Below are 21113 nucleotides of genomic sequence, written 5' to 3'. Positions count from 1 at the left end.
AAGTAGGTGGGGGAGGAGTAGTAGAACTCTTTCAAAATAATTTATCTCAGTAATACTCTTACTGAGAGTAGAGTAAGGGTATTACTCAATTAAGTCCCTGAACATTTTAAAAGCAACTACTCAGAATGTCGTTTTGGAAAACACTAGAATCATTATCCCTCGAGGAAATCAGCACATTAACAAAGATTATTATCTATAGATAAGTAACTGATATTTGTAAGTCAAAATGTAAAAAAAAAAAGATTATTTATACATAAGTAACTGATAATGTTAATAAGTCAAGTTTAGTGATCTTTTTTTTTAGAGTAAAGTGAAGACACTAATTTATCTAACTAGGAATGAATAAGACAAAATTCTCACCGTCAGCAAGATTTTTTAAAAATTAGAATTCAATGTTTATATAATGTGAAATGCTATAACAAAAGTATTAACAAAGAATTATAAGGAAACAGAAATTACTATTACTTTTCCTATTACCTAGAAAAACAGTAAAGTTTCCTGACCTGATTAGAACATTAAACAAACTTGAATAGGGTTAAGGTTCGAAATGTTATTTTTGAGAAGACACTGAAGTCAGAACATACAAAAGAACAACCCACAACTACTCTCTGAATATATAAAAATTGAGGGAAAAGTTGAAGTCTAAAAATGTGTTTAAGGGGCCGGGAGTTTGGCCTAGTGGTTAAAGTGCTTGCCTAGCATGCATGAAGACCCAGGTTCGATTCCTCGGTACCACATACATAGAAAAAAGCCGGAAGTGGTGCTGAGGCTCAAGTGGTAGAGCTCTAGCCTTGAGAAAGTCCAAGGACAGTGATCAGGCCCTGAGCTCAAGCCCAGGACTGGCAAAAAAATAAAAATAAAATAAAAATAAAAATATGTTTAAATTCTGCTTCCTTAAAAAAAATTTTCATCAAGGTTCTATCACAGGGATTGGAGTAACAAATTTTACTCCAGGCCAGTCGCAGCACTAACGGGTATTTTTAGATGAATTAACCTTTCCTGTCTCATTTCAAGGAAACATTTAATCTAAGTAAAGATGATACGTTTGTTTTGGAAAAGGGGCTGGGGAAGGAGAAAAGGACAGAGAGAAAGACAGGTCTTTTCTACATTAACTGATAGCCTGATCAACAAATGGAAGCCATGGGCTTTCAAGTTTTGATTCATAGAGGTATCAATAACTTCCCTTTCACAGTACTACTTTGTAGTTCAGTATGAGATGCTTTGCTATGTGGGATGTCAATAAACCCTTTTCTGGAAGAGTGAAGTGTAAATTTTTTAAAATACAATTTCCTCTTCATTTTAAGATAGATATTTCCCTTTGATAACCTTAGGTAAAGCTAGTTTTCCATTTGGAATATTTATTACATGTTAGTAAAACAACACTGTTACAACTAAAAAAAATTTGGAGTATTTCTTGTTTAGTTTATCAAGAAACTATCGTGGATAAGTCATAGAATTCCTTCACTAAAGAAGCAAAGAAATGTTCTTATTTCAAAAACTTCTGCACATAAAACCAAAACAATTTTGTCAAATAATACAAAATATTCTTTCATAAAATTTATCTTAACCATTTGTATACAGTATAGTAATGTAAAGTATATTTATGCCACTGTATAACCAATCCCCAGAACTTTTTCATCTCTAGTCCATTAAACAATTCTCCACTATATACTTTCAAAGAATTTTACTACTTTAAATACCCTGTTTAAGCATAATTACAAAGTATGTGTCTTTTATGGTTGGCTCATTTCACTTACTGTAATGTCTTCAAAGTTCATAGTATAGGCATGTCATAATTCAAGGCTATAACATTCCATTATTATGTATAGAACATTCTGTTTAATCATTTACAAATGGACACTTTTGTTGCTTCCATCTTTTGACTACTGTAAATCATGCTGCTATGAACATCGCTGTGCAAATAAGCCTTTGAGATCCTGCTTTCAGTTCCTTTGGATATGTAAAACCAGAAATGGCATTGCTAGATATTATTTTATTTCTATATTTTTAGTTTTTGAGAAAACTTCTGTTTTTCACAGTGGTTGTACCATTAATATACTACCAAAAGACTTTTTATTGGAAATGAATTAATTTTTAGAATCTTTAAAATACAGTGATATTTTGAGAAAAAAAATGACACAAAAATCTATTAAAGTCTAGCTTGTCTAAAACATAAAACCTTGTTCTATCAACACTTATGTATAAGAAAGGCAATGATTATGATCTTGCTAATGACTGCTATATGACTATATTCACATTTATTTAGATATTCTGGAACTAATTCTGATACTTACTGGTTTTACTTTTTATTTTTATTTTTGTCAGTCTGGGGGACTGAACTCAGGGCCTGAGCACTGTCCTTGGGCTTTCCTCAAGGCTAGTGTTCTACCACATGAGCCATAATACCACTTCTAGTTTTTCTATATATGTGGTACTGAGGGATCGAACCTCAGTCTTCATGCATGCTTCTCAAGCGTTCTTACCACTAGGCCAAACTCCCAGCCCGATACTCACTGGTTTTTAGATTATATACTTGCCAGAAAATTAGAGAAAACACTGAAGGTGCAAATTCCAAGGTATGTATCTATTTCACCGTGTGTGTGTGTGTGTATGCAATATGTACATACATACCATATGTGCACAGTACATAAATACACTTAATCATATAGTTGTACATATTTAATTTTTAAAAATCAGAAGAAATTACCTGATGGTTTCTTCATGATACAGAGAACTAACAACTGGCCCGCCAAAACCACTCTTTGTTTCCTTTCCTTTCTTTTCTGGTATCTGTACGAGGAAAAAAGGAGATGGAAAAAAGACATATGGGTTAAAGCAACATGCAATTAAAACATTACTTTTCTAAGAAACACTAAAATTGTACTCCTTAAGTCCTAGTAACAATTTTAAGGTAGCGCTAGAAAGGCAACAGGACTTTTGGGTCATCTCAATAACAGAAGAACTACCCAAAAGCCATATTCTCACCTATCAAATGATGTTCTATGTGGATAATAAGGATAGTGTGAAAATGAAAAAAATAAACATAAATTTGATAAGGTAAACCATTCTAGATTTATAAAATGTTCTACATGAGAAATAAACTAAACTGTACTCAAAGAAAAACAGAAATGCTTTCAGATAGAAGAGACAGGAGAGAGGAAAGAAGTTTAGATCTTAAACTAAAAAAAAATAAGATTCTGCTGTAGAATAATTTTTTACAATCAAGGAAGGGTTCAATAGGCCCTAACCTTTAAAAAAAACAATTAAGCTTAATTTAGAAATAAGATTCTTCTAAAACATGTAATATGAAAGCAATGAACTTGGATACTACTATCTGAAATAAACTGCAACCTCTACAGATGCCTACATCTTCTGATAAAACAGAGTAAAATTTTAGGCCAGGAGACTGCAATCAACCTCTAAATATAAATGACATTTAAGAACAAAAATTGGTGTGGTATTGGGTGACAACAAACCCATGTATATTTTTTCCAATCTTTTTTCCCATTATTTAAACAAAGGCTTTTGTTTTATTGATGTTATTGTTCGTTTCATGCATTTTCACAGATCAAACCACCGTACTGAGGGAAAAACCCTAGTGATAGCATATTTTATCAATTAACAAAATTGAGAGAACTAAGGTTTAAGGAAAGGGTAGAAATTTTGTGACCTAATAAATTCATGATAGTGAAATAAGGATACTGGCACCATCTTGGTCACCAGGTGGATGATAGGGAATTGGGTTTAAGTGGCCCATCTTGTCTTTATGGTAGAGGAAGGTGAAGTCCTGCCCCGAGGTGATGGGTATGCCTGCATTCCTTGAGGCAGGGGTGGGGACTTACTCAATAAGTTAGTTACTGGACCTGTCAATCCTGTGCCATGAACTTGCTAGACTCTCAAGCTCCTGGTAACCTGGTCCCCTGACCAGAACCCTAGTTATCCTCCCTCCCCACAACCCAACTCAGTCACTGTTTTGCACCATGCAGTACGTCTGCTGATCCTCCTCAGGTCACCATGGCATTCCACAGTTTAGTTCTTCATTACAGTTTTTTTTTTTTTTAAGTGTCAGAACATGCTTTATTGTAATTAGTAAAAGGGTTACATGATATTTGCCAGATAGAAGGTGCATTAATTCACATACATTGATACCCTTTCACATGTCTTGGTACGCATTTCCCTCCCCCCTCTTCATTACAGTTGATCAGGTTTGTTTTGTTGGGATTATTTTCCTGCTCTCTCTCTCGGTTTTTTTTTTGGCTTTACTACCCACATGGATCAGTTTTCTAATAGTGTTAAGTGTATATGGGGATCAGTTTTCTAATAGTGTTAAGTGTATATGGGGCTACAAGTTTTCTGGAAACGTGTGTCCACCTGCAGTCTCTGGCTTTCTAATAAAAATTCCTGATTCCACCTCTCAAAATGTGGCATCTCTCTTTCTCAAAATTGAATTTCCGTATAACAATAGAAATCTATAAAATCACAAACAAGTACTAATGTGATTAAATGACAAGGCATACAAGTATACCAGCACAAGGCACAGTCTTAATATTTGTTGAAAAGAATTCTGAGATTGAAAATGCTTTCCTAAATACAAGAGAAAGTACAATTAAAGTGAGTTTATTTAATCTAACTGTATTTCAAATATACTCTACTGGTAGTATAAACTTGAAACGTACTGTTGTTCATGAAATGCTTATTAAATAAATAATAACACAGAAAACTGGATACCAATGAAAAGAGAAATAGAAATAGGACCCAGTATGGAGTGTTAGGAACTAGGCACTGGCCCCACTTGTCTTTCTGCTGGTTAACTGGAACTTCAATACTCAGATTTCAGCCTCCTTAGTGGCTGAGAGGGGTGAGTAGCTCACAGGAGTAGGCCACAAATGTCCTGCTGATTTGATTCTTTTAAGACTTACTTTTAACTTCACTGGTAAAAACAAAATATTTGCAGGTCTGTAACAGCCCCTGGAATTATTTGACCTATTACTTTCCTAGGTTTCTTTCTCCCACCTTTTAGTTTCCTTTCACACATGCAGAGACTAGTATTCAGTCGAAGAGATTCAGCCATCTGAAGATAGCTGAAGCTCTTTATGAAGGAATCTCCTTTCTTCTAAGTTGTACCTGTACATTCTAGTTTAAATCAAAGAGACTACTAGCCAATCTGGGGTTTCCTTTCCCTGAACTATAGTATAGAGTTTGCTTCCAGTCAATAAACTTAGACATTTATAGGGCTTTTTTTTTGTTTTCATTCTCTGCTTATAATTTTACACTGCTTGTAATATAAATTTTAAAAATGATTGTTTTATTCAGTATTTTCAGCCACGCATCTTGTTGCTTGCCTGCCTGCCTAGCTCTTTCTCCTCCTCTAACTTTTTACCATATGGAGGCAAAGCAGAGGGCCCCAACCATGAATTTTAAAGCTGGCACAATATTCCATGCAGTAATAAAATATATTCAATCACTATCTGATAGCTCTTTATTTGGGGGGGGGATGGGGAGTCATAGGGCTTGAACTCTGGGCCTGGGTGCTGTCCTGAGCTTTTCAGCTCAAGGCTATCACCCTATCCTTGAGCCACAGCCCCACTTCCCATTTTCTAGAGATTAATTGGAGATAAGAGTCTCATGCTTTATAGTGCCTGGGCTGGCTTTGAACCTTGATCCTAAGATCTGACTCCTAAGTAGCTAGGATTACAGGCGTGAGCCACCACTGCCTGGCATAGCTCTATTATTTAAGATAGTCTTACCTTTCACTTACAAACAAAGATATGGTAAATACTGAATGTATAAGGAATAATATAGTTTAATTAAAAATCTTTTGGGCCAGTGCCAGTGGCTCACACCTGTACTCTTAGCTACTCATGAGGATTAGATCTAAGGACTGTGGTTCAAAGCCAGTCCAGGCAGGAAAGTCCATGAGACTCTTATCTCCAATTAACTGACAGAAAACTAGAAGTGGCATTGTGGCTCAAAGTGGAAGAGTCTCTTTGGCTCAAGGAAGAGCTCAGGGAGAGCCTAGAGTTAGCCTAGAGCTAGCCTAGATTTCAAGCCACACACACAACCTGACCCTAGAATTTGATTATGGGTTATTTAAAGACAATGTTCTACTATTAGTTTGAATTAGAATAAAGCTACAAAAGACACATTAGTTGCCCTTTCCATTTATTTCATCTAACAGGTGGTAAACTTTGGCTGCTTTACTCTTGATTTTACTAATGAAATATTTCTCACAGAAGTTTACTCCATTTCTCTTGATGAAAAAAATCTATTAAGTTATTTTTATGTTGCATCAGCAGGTAAACAAGTAGATTCTGAATTTGGCAGCCAATAAGGTAAAACTTGCCAATTCTCACAATTGCCTCAAGCTGTTTTATGTTATGTGAAACACTAAAAGTTCCTTTGCTCAAAGGGGAAAGGACAAATGGCCAACCCAATGTCTATCATTTGATTAAGATTTCATCTTTGTTTAGGGTTAAGATTAAAACTTAAATTCCTGGGGCTGGGAGTTTGGCCCTAGTGGTAGAGTGCTTGCCTAGACCTGGGTTGGATTCCTTGGTACCACATACTTAGAAAAAGCCAGAAGTGGTGCTGAGGCTCAAGTGGTAGAGTTCTAGCCTTGAGAAAAATCCAAGGATAGTGCTCAGGCCCTGAGCTTAAGCCCAAGACTGGCAAAAACAAAACAAAACAAAAAAAACCCAACAAATTCCTTTTTTTCTATCTGAAAAAGTGCCTATTCCACAATAAATTAATATTCTTTCAATATTCTATTCTACTGGCTTGTTTATAAGTCTTTGTAAAACTATGCAAATTAATTAAGCTTTCCATATTTGTAAAAATGGAAATAGTAATTACACCTCATGATCATTTCAAAGATTTAAAATACATGTATATAACAAGTATCCAACAAAATTAGCTGATATAATAATTATTGGCCCAAATATAATTATTTCTCTAAAGCAAAGTATCCCAACAATATGATATGTACATGGAGGCTTAAAATATATTGCTGTGAATCTTTATCTAACAGCTATAAAACTTATGATTCTCTTGTTAAAAAAACCTGCAAATCAGGCCAGGAGTTTGACCTAGTGGTAGAGTGCTTGTCTAGCATGCACTAAGATTCCTGTTTGATTCCTCAGTACCACATACATAGAAAAAATAATCAGGAAGTGGTGCTGAGCTCAAGCGGTAGAGTGCTAGCCTTGAGAAAGTCCAAGGACAGTGCTCAGGCCCTGAGCTCAAGCCCAGGACTGGGAAAAAAAAAACAAACAAACCTGCAAATCCCCAAAACAAACCAAGAAAAATAAGCATATGTCTATTACTAAAAGAAAACAAAAATTATTAAAGAAATATTGCCCACATTTTACATTACCCGATTTCATCCACAAAATGTTTTATAAAGCTGATATTATCACTATATTTCATTTAAACTTAGACACTGACGATCATAAGCCACCATTAGTTTCTATATTGCTGAGAAAAATACCATCAATTTTTTTTTTTTGCCAGTCCTGAGCTTAAACTCAGGGTCTGAGCAGTGTCCCTGGACTTTCTCAAGGCTAGAGCTCTACCACTTGAGCCATAGCACCATTTCTGGCTTTTTCCTGTGTATGTGGTACTGTGGAATCGAACCCGGCTCTTCGTAGATGCTAGGCAAGCACTCTACCATTAGGCTAACCTCCTGGCCCCTACCATCAATTTTAAGACACACCAAGACTGGAAATAGTAATTACACCTCATGATCATTTCAAAGATTTAAAATACATGTATATAACAAGTATCCAACAAAAATCAAGATAGATTTTTAGATTTTTCTTTTCCTTTTCTGTTGTTTTCATTTACATGTTTAAAATTTTGATTCCTGGGATACTTGGCTCTGGTTCTCTCTTTCACTTTCATCTGGTTTTTCTTTTCTTTTCTTTTCCAACTTGAGTATATTGTCCTACCAGCTTTTGACTGAGTCATCAGCAGTTTGTTTTGTGTTAGGCTTTCTCTGTACCAAAAAAGCTTTGGCTGGCTAGTCAATTCTGGAAACTTAGAGCACTGTAGTAAATCATGCTGTGAGCTCTACTTGGCTAATACAGGTTTCTGCCATTCTCTGGACTTAAAATCCCTACTCTAGTCTTTCACTTTCTTCTACAGACACAATACCACACGACCCTTGCAAAAGGTAGTTATTTCTATTAGTGATCTGTCTCAATGTTCTCTGATTAACATCTATAATAAATTTTTGTTGTTACCCTACTTATTCTATTAAGAAAGCATTTGGGATTAATTTAAACAATATTATAGTCACTAACATCTTCCTAGAATTTTGAAAACCACATAGATTTTTCTGATAGAAAGCATGACTGGAACACACAAATTAGTATTGCTAAACTTAGTATCTAATCTATTCTTTCTATTAATTTTGTCACCATGCAACTATGTATTAGAATGCATAATTTAATAAAAGACAGACATACACATATTATGAAAGCATGAGCTCAATAAACATGTAACTTGTGGCTTTCCAGTTTCCGAAGTACTATTAGCTCAATATTTTACTATCTTCCCATACTGTGAACTCATTCCTCGGGTTTCCTTGCAGCAACAAAATACAGGATCTTTTATTTAGAATTTAAGTAGATGTATAACCAGTCATTTAAATATACAATGGAGCATTGTATCACTGATTCATTAACAAGTCACATTTCTTATTTCACAGCTTGAAATTGGGTTTGATAAGATCATAGCAACCAAATTAATGTTTATTATAAGAAAAACAAACTTACATGAATTTATATTTAAATATAGGAGGAAGTATTTATGCAATCAGAAAATGGACAAGTAGAATCAATGTTATCTTTTGGATAGCTCTTTTAAAACTGAATCTATAGCATTATCATACTTAAAATATATATTTGTAAACTTATTAGATAAAAACTGTGAGCTGCATTTTTAAAATATTAAGTTTGAGTTTGCTACAGTATTTTTGTAAATATCCTTTATTAGATTAAGAAAGTTCTCTCCCTACTAAAAGCTATTCTAGTTTTGTCATGAATGGGTGTTGTCTTCTTTCCTGTCAAAATAATCAGACATTTGTTTGTATCACAAATTACACAATTACAAAATTAAATTAGCCTTACATTCTTGAAATCAATTCAATAATACATTGAGATGTTACCGTATTTATTTGCTGGATTTTCTAATATATTGTAAAGGAGTTTTTCACTTTTTGTCTATGTGTGTATGGTATTAGGGATTCATTTCAGGGCTTTTCACATATTAAGCAGGTACTCTTACCACTTGATATCTTAACCCAGTCCTTTTGCTTCAAGTTTGTTTCTGAGGTAGGATCTTACTCTACTCTGTCTAGGCAGGCCTTCAACTACAATTTTCTTATCTTTGCCTCCCAAGTAGCTAGAACTAAAGGTATGTGCCACCACAAATGGCCAGGCTTTATAATTTTAATAAGAACAATTGATGCGTATTTTCCTTTTGTGCCTATGTCATTTTTTATTATTTATTAACATTGATTTTTACATCATATTTCAAATGACATGTTTAATAAACGAGAGTTCAATAAGGGAATCTCTATATACAATCACTGGCACTTAGTTTTTAGAACATAATCAAAATTAGGCTAAGGGTCTGTATATCATAGATACATATTAATTTATTAAAACATTATGTCTATAGAGTCACAGGTTTTTATGTCTATGTAGTTATGTTTATATTTCCAATACCATGTCTATAGGATTGGATTTGCAAATATTAAATCCTCTCTCTTTCTTGTACTGTTTGGATATAATAGTACATATTAAGGATACCATGAGCCTTTTGTTCCTTTGGTCTTGACTTGTCTCACTCAACATGATTCGCTCTAGATTCATCCACTTTGCCTATGTCATTTTTGACATTTAATGTGAAAATGATTCTAGAATCATTTGAAAAAATGTGGCAGTGTTCCTTTTTCTGTTTTCCAGGATGGTTTGTGTAAGACTGGTATTTCTTCCTTAAACAATAGACAAATGTATATGTGAAGCTACCCTGGACCTGAAGTTTTCTTGCAGTAAAGTTTTAAAGACTCAACTTTTAAATCGATGCTGGACTATTCGGATTTCTTATTTCTTCTTCTGCCAAGCATTGCTCAATTGAATTTTTTGGAGAAATTTATCCACTACTCAGAATCAATTTATCCCACTAAAGTTATTCATAAGAGTTGCTTAATTTTTTTCTTCGAATACTAATACCTCATTTATTTCTCCTTTCTTGATGAATCTTGCTAGGATTTTACTAATTTTTGTCAGAGCCAATATTTAGGGGCTTTGTTGTTGCTATTGCTGCCAGTCCTGGGGCTTGAACTCAGGGCCTGGGCACTGTCTGTCTTTGAATACTTTTTGCTCAAGGATAGCACTCTGCTACTTGAGCCACAGCATCACTTCCGGCTTTTTCTGAGTATGTAGTACTAAGGAAATGAACCCAGAGCTTTGTGCATTCTAGGCAAGCACTCTAACACTAGGCTATGCTCCCAGCCCCCAACATCTAGTTTTAGTAATTGTTTTCTCCATGACATACTTGTTTTCTACTTCACTGGCTTCTATTCTCATTTCATATTTCCTTTAAACTTGACTTTTTTATTATTATTATTATTGGTGGGTCATGGGGCTTGAACTCAGCCTGGGCACTGTCCCTGAGCTCTTCGGTTCAAGATTACCACCATAGCCCTGGGCCTGGATGGTGTTCCTGAACTCTTCAGCTCAAGGATATCAACCTGCCCTTGAGCCAAGCCCCACTTCATTTTCTAGAGGTTATGTGGAGATAAGAGTCTCTGGTCCTTTTGTGCCTGGGCTGGATTTGAATCCTGATCCTCAGATCTCAGCCTGAGTAGCTAGGATTACAGGTATGAGCCACCACACCTATTTTTATGAATTAAAAATTATCTTTAAGTAGTGATACAAAGGAATTGCCATGTAACAGCAGTTTATTAATACTCTCAGCCCCTGGATCCACCCCTTTCCTTACTTTTGTTAATTTTGTAGAATATACATTGATTTCTTGAATGTATTATCCGCTCCTTCATTTTTGTGAATGCTTGACATGGAAGCTTAAAGTATGTACTCTTGGGGACTTTTAAATTATTCAAAAGGAAACTTTCTGAGTTTCAGAAATGGTCTGAATATTCAGAAGTGGTCTTAATTTTTTTTTTTAGTGCAGTCTTTGGCTTTCCATATAGGACAGTCAGAGCTAGAGCAAGAACAAGAATGAGAGAGAGAGAGAGAGAGAGAGAGAGAGAGAGAGAGAGAGAGAGAGAGAGAGAGAGAGAGAGACAGAGAGAGAGAGAGAGAGACAGAGAGAGGAGAAAAAATATTTTTGTTTCATCAAACAGTAAGTTAAGTACAAAGAAAGGGCTCATAATGAAATTTTCTTTAGCTGAATAACACCTTTCCTTTTATTTAACTGTAAAATAGTAAGAGATTTTTTTTAAAGCAGCATTTCCCCAGTGTATTTCAGATAGTCTATAGTAACCAAAAACATCATAAGTAATCATTTCTGGGCCTCATAAATGTTGTGGAATAACTTCAAGGAGGACTAAATATGAATCTATTGGAGTAATTTATTCCCTTGCTAACTGAATGTCCTAATCAACATGTCACTTGTCTCAATGGAACCTAACCAATCTGCTTTATTAAAAACTGTGCACCAATACCTACTTCACTTCTTTGTGGTAAAATCTTAACTCTACAAGTGCAATGATTTTTATATGTTTTGTTTCTTCAATATATCCTAGGAATCAAGCCTGGCAAGAGAATAATCTTAATAAATATTTCTGAATATACATATGAATTAAAAACTAAATATAATTTCAAATATAGTGGATTTTCACACAAGTGAATTTTAGTTGAATATGAATTTTACAGTTAGGCTACATTCATATGCCATTTATTAGTCATGTAACTTAGACTACATTAGTAAACTGCCTAAGCTTCAGGTTTTTATCTAGAAAATGCAAATAATAGTATGTACATTTATCACAATATATGTGGCACATAGTAAGAGTTCAGCAAATAAACCAAATAGTTATTTTATTATTTAATACTCCTCTTGTTTCCAGTAGCAAAGTCAGTCTTTGATTCAATAAAGCTTCAATCAATGGCTGATTGAAGGAACAGGAAAACATATTAATCAAATTTCCTGACAGCAGAGTCAATGAAAGATAGTTCACACATTAGATAAAACTTAAATAAAAAAATCTTAATGTTGGAATATATATATATATATATTTTTTTTAAATCCATCCTGGGTGTTGTCCCAGAGCTCTTCAGTTCAAGGCTACCGCCCTACTCCTTGAACCACAACCACACTTCCAGTTTTGTAGTGGTTAATTGGAGGTAAGAGTCTCACAATCTTTAGTACCCAGGCTGGCTTTGAACCATGATCCTTAGATCTCAGCCTCCTGAGTAGCTAGAATTACAAGTGTGGGCCACCATGTCTCTTATGGCCAATTAATGAGCACAAAAAGCAAAAGTGAGGTTATGGCTATGTGGTAGGAGCATCAACTTTGAAAGAAAAAGCCAAGTGAGATCATGAAGGCCTGAAACCCTAGTATCCCACAAAAATTATAGTAAGGGGCCCTGAATTTCCCTTTTCAGGCTTTTAAAGTTGTCATCATAGAGGTCCTTTACCTAATTCCTAGGCTTTGGGGTTTTTTTTTGTGGCTGTTACAAAACTTGCTGCTTTTCTGATTTCAGCCCTACCTGTCTCATTAGCAAATAGAAAAACTACTGATTTCTATGGGTTAATTTTATACCCTACTACTTTGCCAAAGTTTTGGATCAGCTCAAGTAACTTGGCAGAGGAATCTATGGGGTTCTTTAAATACAGGATCATGTCATCTGCAAAGAGGAGAATATAACCCTTAACTTTACCCAACCATTTGCATATTATTTTTCCTTGTTGGTACAGAAGGACAACTTTTCCCCCAATCAATTCTATGTAGAAATGTCCTGAAATGGGATGGGAAGATGGCTTAGTAGTAGAGTACTTGCCTAGCATGCATGAAGCCCTGGGTTCAATTCCTCAGTACCACATAAGCAAGGCCAGAGGTGGCTCTGTGACTCAAGTGGTGGAGTGCTAGCCTTGAGCAAAAGAAGCTCAAGAACAGTGCCCAGGCCTAGAGTTTAAGTCTCTGGACTGGTTAAAAAAAAAAAAAAAATCCTGGATTTTTAGGCCTCTGGGTGCTTATCACAGGCTGTGTTCAGACACTGAATGTATAGAAAGAGGAAGGGAAGTAAACCTACCCCATATACACCTCAGCCAAGGCCCTGTGCCTGGTCTGTATTGTGAATGAGGAGACATGGGAAAAAAATTAAAAAAGAAAAATGTAAGCAATGTCCTGAAACTCCAGAGTATGTTTAAAGTTAACATAAGCCTTTATGCTTTAAAAACTCTAGAAATTACTAGGATGTTTACCAAATTCAATTGACATAATTAGAAAAATTATATTATAGATTTGCTATAAATTAGTCTTTAGTGACAAGATCTAGGATTTTTTCTTTTTTAACTGAGGAGAGAAAGGAATAAAGATCATGTGGATAGAACTATAAGAAGGAAGGGAAATAAGAATGGAGTTGAAATACTCCATCTACAAAATAGGTTAATTGTGTCTACAAACTTTGGTTATCTCCTGTATGTGCTCTAGTTAAACAAAAGTACAATACTGAGAAAGGAAAATACTAAGGTGTAGTATAGCAGACAATTACTTCCTAATTCTTCTGGATGAGCATTATAGTGACTACTGCTAACCCACTATATAAAGGCCTATTAAGTCAAAGTACTATTCTGAGAAAATACAAAAATCAATACAATCCCAATGGAATTTATATAATTTTATAAATACATATAATACTGTCTTTTTAATAAAATGTTACTTTACATGCAGAAACAAAATTTATTGGTAAAGGTCCTGGAAAAATCTCATTCTTAACTGCCTAATTTATGACAACAGCTCAAAAAATAAGACTGGCAAAAAGTATTTAACCAAACTAAAAAAATTCTACACAGCAAAAGAAACACTCCTTAGACTCAAGAGCTAGCCTAAGGAATGGGAGAAAAACTGCTAGCTATCTCTATGGATTCACAACAAAAATATATAGGGAGCTAAAAACTAAATTCCAAAAACAACCCAATTAATAAGTGGGATAATGAACTGAAAAAACAATGGTCCTAAGTAATGCAAATGGCCAACTAATACAAGTAATGTTCAGCATCCTTAGGAATAAATGAAATGCAAATCAAACTGACATTAAGATTTTATCTCACCTCAATCAGAATCACAATGGCTATTACCAAGAACAAACAACTGATGTTAAAAATGTAAAAGAAAGAAAAAAACATTTTGTGCATTGTTAGTGGAGTGTAAATCAGTTACAGAAGTTGTTCAAAAGACTAAAAATAAGTGGTGGCCTATGATATATGGAGGATTAAGGTTCAAGGCTTGCCTGTGTAGAAAGGTCCAAAATTTTGATGTCCAAAATAACCAGCCCCAAACCTTCACAGTAGCTTTTCCATATACCAACAACAAATTTACTTGATTGTAGAAGATACTACAGGATGGAAAGACCTTTGTTCATGGATCTGTAGAATACTGTGAAAATGATTATTTCCAAAAATGATCTACATATTCAATATAATCTCAATCAAAACCCCAATGTCATTTTTTAGAAACAGAAAAAAAAAACCAGTCCTGAAATTCAGGTAGAAACAAAAAGACCCCCCAAAACTAGAAGAATCCTGAACACAAAGAGCAGTGCTGGAAGTCAAACTATAATACAGAGCCACACTAAGAAAAGCCATGTTACTAGACATAAAAAGATACATAGGTCAATGTAATACAACAGAAGATGGGGCAATAAGCCCAAGCAGGTATTTCTGTTTCTTGACAAAGGAACCAAAAACATACAATACAAAAAAGATAATCTCTGGGAAAACTGATCTCCACATGCAAAGACTAAAACTAAATATCTATCTTGCTCTGTATAAAAATCAACTCAAAATAAATAAAAGATCTTACATAAAATGTAAACTTTAAAACTACAAGAGGGAAAAATAGAGAAGACATTTTAAGATATAGGCACAGGCAAAGACTTTTTGAATAAGACTCAAAAGCTTAAGAAACAAGAACAAAGACTGACAGTGCCTGGGGCTGGGAGATGACCCTGTAATACTAGCTACTCAGGAGGCTAAGACTTGAGAGAATCATGGTTTGAAGCCAGCCTGGGCAGGAACTCCATGAAATTCTATTATCAAAATAAACAGCAAAATAACAGGCTGGATGTGTGGCTCAAGTGGCAGAGCAAGCCCTGAGTTCAAACCCCAATACCACTTAAAAAAAATACATAAGATTATACCAAATTTAAAAAGCTTCTATACAACAACAGAAACAATGGACTAAAGAGACAGACCACAGAATGAGAGAAAATCTTTGGCACTAAAGGATTCACATTCATAATATAGAAAGAACTAAAAAAAAATCTAAACATCAAATGGACAGTCCAATCAATAAATGGACAAATGAGTTGAGCAGAAATTTTTCACATGATAAAGTACAAAGGGCAAATAAATAAAAGAAAAAATGTTCAATATTCTTATCAGAGAAATGCAGCTCAAAACTACATTGAGAGTATATTGCACTTTAGTGAGAAAGTCTATCTTCAACAAAAATAACAAAGCATGGCAATGATGAGATCTGAGGACTACAGTTTGAAACCAGCTTAGGCAGAAAAATCTGTGAAACTCTTATCTCCAATAAACTACCAAAATGCCACAAGTGGAGCTGTGGGTGGAGCTGTGACTCAAGTGGCAGAGCACTAACCATGAGCAAAAAAGAATCTGAGGGGCAGGGCCCAGGCCCTGAGTTTAAGTCTCAGGATGGCACAAACAAAAATTCACATTATAACATACTACAGTAATTCATAATATTCAGATATTCAAAGAGACAATTTCATTAGACTACTAGTAGTCTTAATAGAGTGCTTAAACAGCCTATAAGAGAACTCTCTAAAATTTAGTAATCTGGATCTAGCCCACCTTAAAATTAATTTGGATACCACAGTAAACAGTGGAACTTTTTCTGTGCTTTCTCAATAACTACAATTTACTGTTCTATTTATTAACCTTTCCTTCCAATTACAATCTTTAACAATTTGTTAAAGGTATCCTTGCATGTGAACAGCAAATTCATAAAATCAGGAGACTGGAATATTCAATTCTAGCTTAGCTAATGAGACTTAGAGCTCAAATTAGCTAAGACTCAGCTCACAAATACCCTTTTGATGGTAGGCAAAAGGAAACACTAATTCTCTATGACTATTCTATTTCTAATTTTAGATGCTTTATACAAAGAAAGGGTTGTTATTCAAGCTAGATGTATTTATACATTATTAACAAATTTCGCAAATAGAAAAAATCAAACACTTAAAAGTCAGTAAACTGCACGTATCTATTTAAAGCTTTAACTCAAAACCTAAGATAAAATTATTAGTATGCTATATTTTCTAATTATATTCAATTTTAAAGCAATAAGACAGTAATATAAAACTGAAATGCAACTGAGAGAGCTATCTTAGGGCTATTTATGATATTTCTATTAAAAATACATGGTATGTACAATTTGTAGTTTGGCAGTTTAGTTTTCAACAGGAGCTTAACACTTTCCCAACACCTGCTGGTGTTCTTGACTTGAACAAATTTAATGATGTATTAAAATTTTAAGTACTTTCTCTTATTACTAAAACAATTGTTAAGTCTTTGTTAAAATATATCTTAATCAATAGTTTGCCTGGGCACAAAATGTTTATTAAAGAGCTCATAGATGCCAGAAGTTTCTAAATTAATTCCTAATTGGTTCAGAAAACTGGCTGTCTAGTGATTATAATCAAGTTTAGATTTTATTATTGAAAGCTCTAAGTTGAAACTATTTACAGAGACTACCAATGGTAATTCAGAAGACAAATCAAAATAACAACCCTCGAAGAACAGGAAGAAATTTGCCATCAATTTTATAGGTATTTTTTTTTTACTCCCGACCCTATCTAATTACTTGTGGTCTTAAGCTATTCATTTGTAAGTTGGCCAAAGTAACCAGTAAATACTCCTTTGGGGCATATCATTTGTAATACTGATTTATTGGGCTGCTGCTTCCCAGTATAGAGGTCTGACCTCATGTTTATGATTGGGATGCATAATGTGGAAACAGAATAATGCTTTACCATCTTGCTTTATGAAAAAGTACAGACATATAAAATAATAGTTTAATTAAATAAATTGAGATTGTGAGTTTTCCCTATGTACTCTGAAAAACACTAGTTTCAGCAACATTCTAACATACAATCCTTTATAAAGCTTGGTGGCTAATGTTCCATAAGCAACTTTGGAAATAAAGCACTTCATTGTATATATGTATTTCCCTATTTATTGAATAACTCAACAGATGGTTACTGGCTTCTAGCTGAGAGTACACTGATGACCCAGACTGATATGGTTTCTTAATTTCATGCAGCTTAAAAATCTGGTAGAGAAAAGAAGTAACTAAATAGTCAATAATACTACATGTAGGTAAATATTGCAGACAAAGAAAAAATACAAACTATATGGTTTTACAGTTAAAGTTCGTACTTTTTCTTTCAGTAATACTTTGCAGCAATTTAGTTATCATTTCCATCCTTTGGTGTGAATCAAATTTAGATCACAGCATGCAGCCAAAAATTTTACCAGAGATAAGTTTTGACTTATTAATATGATGCCAAGTTCACAATGGTTCTCAATAACCATACCAGCTCATAATAAAACTATGGAAACTGGGGAGTTTCCATAATCTCATTTTGCAAGGAAAAATTTTTGTCAAAAAATTTACACTTCTACAGTTTTCCTCTTATGTACTCAATCTTAGGACAGAATCTTCACTATTAAACAGAACAATGATACCTGCTTACCAATATCTCTGTCTGCAAATTAATCAAGCTGCAACTTGATTATCCAACTCAAATTTATTTTATCACTGGAGTTTTGATCATCAGAAATCCATCTTTAACAATAATGTTAAGCACTGAGAATTCAAACAGTTAAAACTTTTTATTTTTTCCCTCTGTTCTTTACTTTTTGAGAAATATGTCCAACAGTCAACCTATTTCCTTTTTCTTCTTCATCTTTGCCATTCTCAGAAAATTGAAAGCCTTATAAATATACAGTAGCTCTGACTATAAAAGCTGTAAAATTAGTTCTTTTTAGGTTTCAAATATTGTTTAAAATACTTAAAAGACTAAATCTATATCTATGCAAAGTAAATAATGCAAAGTAAATAAAATTGTAGTGCAATACAGTCTTCTTGTGATTTTTTAAAAAATGAATGCACTCATTTTTCTAGTTAATAAAATCTAACTCATGCAGAAAAGTTCTATTTTCCAATTCTAGATGAAAGGAACATGACTTAGACTTAACTAAGTCCTATACCAATAAATTCTGCTAGAGCACAACCACACAAAGAAAATGCACTTATTTGCTTTTCACCCTGAAGAGCTATTTCTAGTCATTTACTCAAAACAGCCTACTATGTGCCATATTATCACTTAATATAACTACCAACATTTACACTATATCTTATGGATGCTTTGTAAAATATTAATAAAATTCTTGCCTACATTGTCTACATAGATTAATAAAAGTTTCCTATTTCCATTGTTCTATACAGTTTACAACTTTCCTACATGTTTAATTTTTATGAATTAAAATCTTCCTTCATAACTTTAAAACATAATAAAATATCAAATACTGTAGACAAGATTTCAACAATAAAAACTAATAGAAATATAAAGAAATTAACCTCTTAAGTCCTTCTAATCTTGTTCTAAGACAAATCCACATTAGCACTGTTGTTTCATTTTAACAATTTGAGCTTTTTGAAATGCATACTAAATTTCCATATATTGTATTTCAATCAATTGCCTAAGCTGAAACTACATCGTCATAAATAAAGCATCTGATCATAAATTTCTCAATAGACATAAAATCAAAGACAGCAAACACTAACAAATTAAGTGAGGAAAATCAGCCCACAAACAATGAAACAGAACAATAAAAAGAAGTTAATATCTGAATTCCAGCTGATCAGTTAGTTGACCAGTCTGTTTTGAATACTGATTTTAAGATTACAACCATGTACCAAAAGTCATCTTAGTCTAGTCTCTCTTCATTTTATGTTTTTCTTATAAATTATGGAGCTAAGGGGAAAAAGTCAATCACTTTTCAGATGTCTGACTGCAAAAGCACTACTTAGAATAGCAATGATGTGAGTTATTTAAATACAGGATGTGGAATGAAAATGAGGATGGTCTGTAAAACAGCACACACTTAAGCTACTAGATACATTACAGAATTTCAAATATATTCACACAGCTGACAAAAACTCCAGTGTATGCATATTTTTTCAGATTTACAAAAAAAATTCCAAGGATTCTCACTATTTTCATATGAACAAGAATTATATCTACATCCCATTATCTCATTTTCCTTGTACCTAGTATAAAATAAATTTTTTAAAAAATATAAATTAAGCCAAGTGCTGGTGGCTCATGCCTGTAATCCTAGCTACTCAGAGACTGAAATCTAAGGGTCATGATTCAAAGCCATCCTGGTAGAAAAGATCATGAGATTCTTATCTCTAATAAATTACTCAGAAAAAGCTGGAAGCTGCAATTTGGCTCAAGTGATAGAGTGCTAGCCTTAAAAAAAAGTAGTTCAGGAACAGTGCATATGCCCTGAGTTCAAGACTCATGACTAGCACAAAAAAAAAAGTTAAGCTGAATTGAAATTTTTTTAAGCACATGACTAAAATGGCATTTAAAACCAAATGTCAACTGGATACTAGAGACACCTGTAATCTAGCTACTCAGGAGGCTGAGATCTGAGAATTGTGGTTCAAAGCCAGTCCAGGCAGGAAAGCTAGAAGTGGAGCTGTGGCTCAAATGATAGAGCACTGTATTTGAACAAAAAATGTTCAGGGATCTAACTAGCACACAGGCCCTGAGTTCAAGACAAGAAGGGTGCGTGCGTGGGTCCATTAAAAATTTGTATTTCTATAAGCACAAAGACAGATGGTATGTGTGTACGCATGTATCTTTTTTGCACATGTAAAAAAATAATCACAGCATCTTCTAATTCAGTTTTATAGTCATGGTCAAGAGCAATATAATTGAATTGTATGATTTCATGATTTTGATTAGTAGAAATGCTAGTAAAAAAAGAGGTAACAAGTGAGTAATTTGGAACATTCTATTTACTATAAAATCACATTCATTAATTCTTTAAAATTTTCAGAAAATAATTTATAATCAATTATTATTACCATAAGATTTCAGTGGGATTACAGTGTTAGTTTATGTTAATTAATGCAGCCTGAAGAGGTTCAATAGATCTTAATTGAATGGATTCTCAAAGGACAAATTAAGAGTCATCTTCAATTTTACTACACAAATAGGTCAAAAACTATAGTGTGTGGAAGAAACTGAATAGAGTACTAAAAATACAGAATAATTCATATAAGAGAAATGCATTGTGAATTATAAAATGTAGAAACAGTAAAGAGTAAAATATTGATAAAGACAATCAGCTATGGTGCAAATATTGAACATTTAAAACTCAGTATATAGACTTTTTCAGACAAACCAAATTTGACAACTGGCAGATATAAAGGAGGGAAATCAATCTCCAAGCTTTTCCATCTAGGTTTATAATACAAAATGTTAATATAAAGAAAAATGTTATGGGAAGATACACTAAATTCACAAAGCACCTAAAAGTTTTAAGCAATGATCCAGGAGTCATGGATCATCCCTGTAATCCTATGTACTCAGGAGGCTAAGATTTAAGAATCAAGGTTCAAAGCCAGCCTGTGCAGGAAAACCTGAGAAATTCCTATTTCCACTAACTACAAACAAACAAAGAGAAAAAAAGGGAAGTGGAAGTAAAGCTGTAGCTCAAGTAGTAGAGCAGTAGCCTTGAACAAAAATGCTCAACTAAATTCAAACTCCAGGAATGATATGTGCGCGTGTGCGCACACGCACGCACACACACAC

At 33.8% G+C, this 21113-nt stretch overlaps 1 protein-coding gene and 1 non-coding gene across 2 annotated transcripts in view; one reads left to right on the top strand and one right to left on the bottom strand.

The window, feature by feature from the left end:
• The window catches only part of Acbd6 (acyl-CoA binding domain containing 6), a 116784-nt gene that overhangs the window by 76585 nt on the left and 19086 nt on the right, over positions 1-21113 (bottom strand). The window contains exon 4 of the mRNA XM_090340316.1: positions 2708-2790. Coding sequence (XP_090196442.1) covers positions 2708-2790 — 83 coding nt within the window. The remainder of the gene's footprint in view (positions 1-2707; positions 2791-21113) is intronic.
• Positions 13212-13343, top strand: LOC150057688 (small nucleolar RNA SNORA51). Its single transcript, XR_016536917.1, has one exon. It is a non-coding gene; the product is annotated as a small nucleolar RNA SNORA51 (small nucleolar RNA).

The sequence above is a fragment of the Megascapheus bottae genome, chromosome 10, assembly GCF_031878675.1.
Source record: "Megascapheus bottae isolate mThoBot1 chromosome 10, mThoBot2.hap1, whole genome shotgun sequence".
Classification (NCBI taxonomy): Eukaryota; Metazoa; Chordata; class Mammalia; order Rodentia; family Geomyidae; genus Megascapheus; species Megascapheus bottae.
The sequence above is the reverse complement of the archived record's forward strand: the minus strand, read 5'-3'. Positions and strand labels throughout refer to the sequence as shown.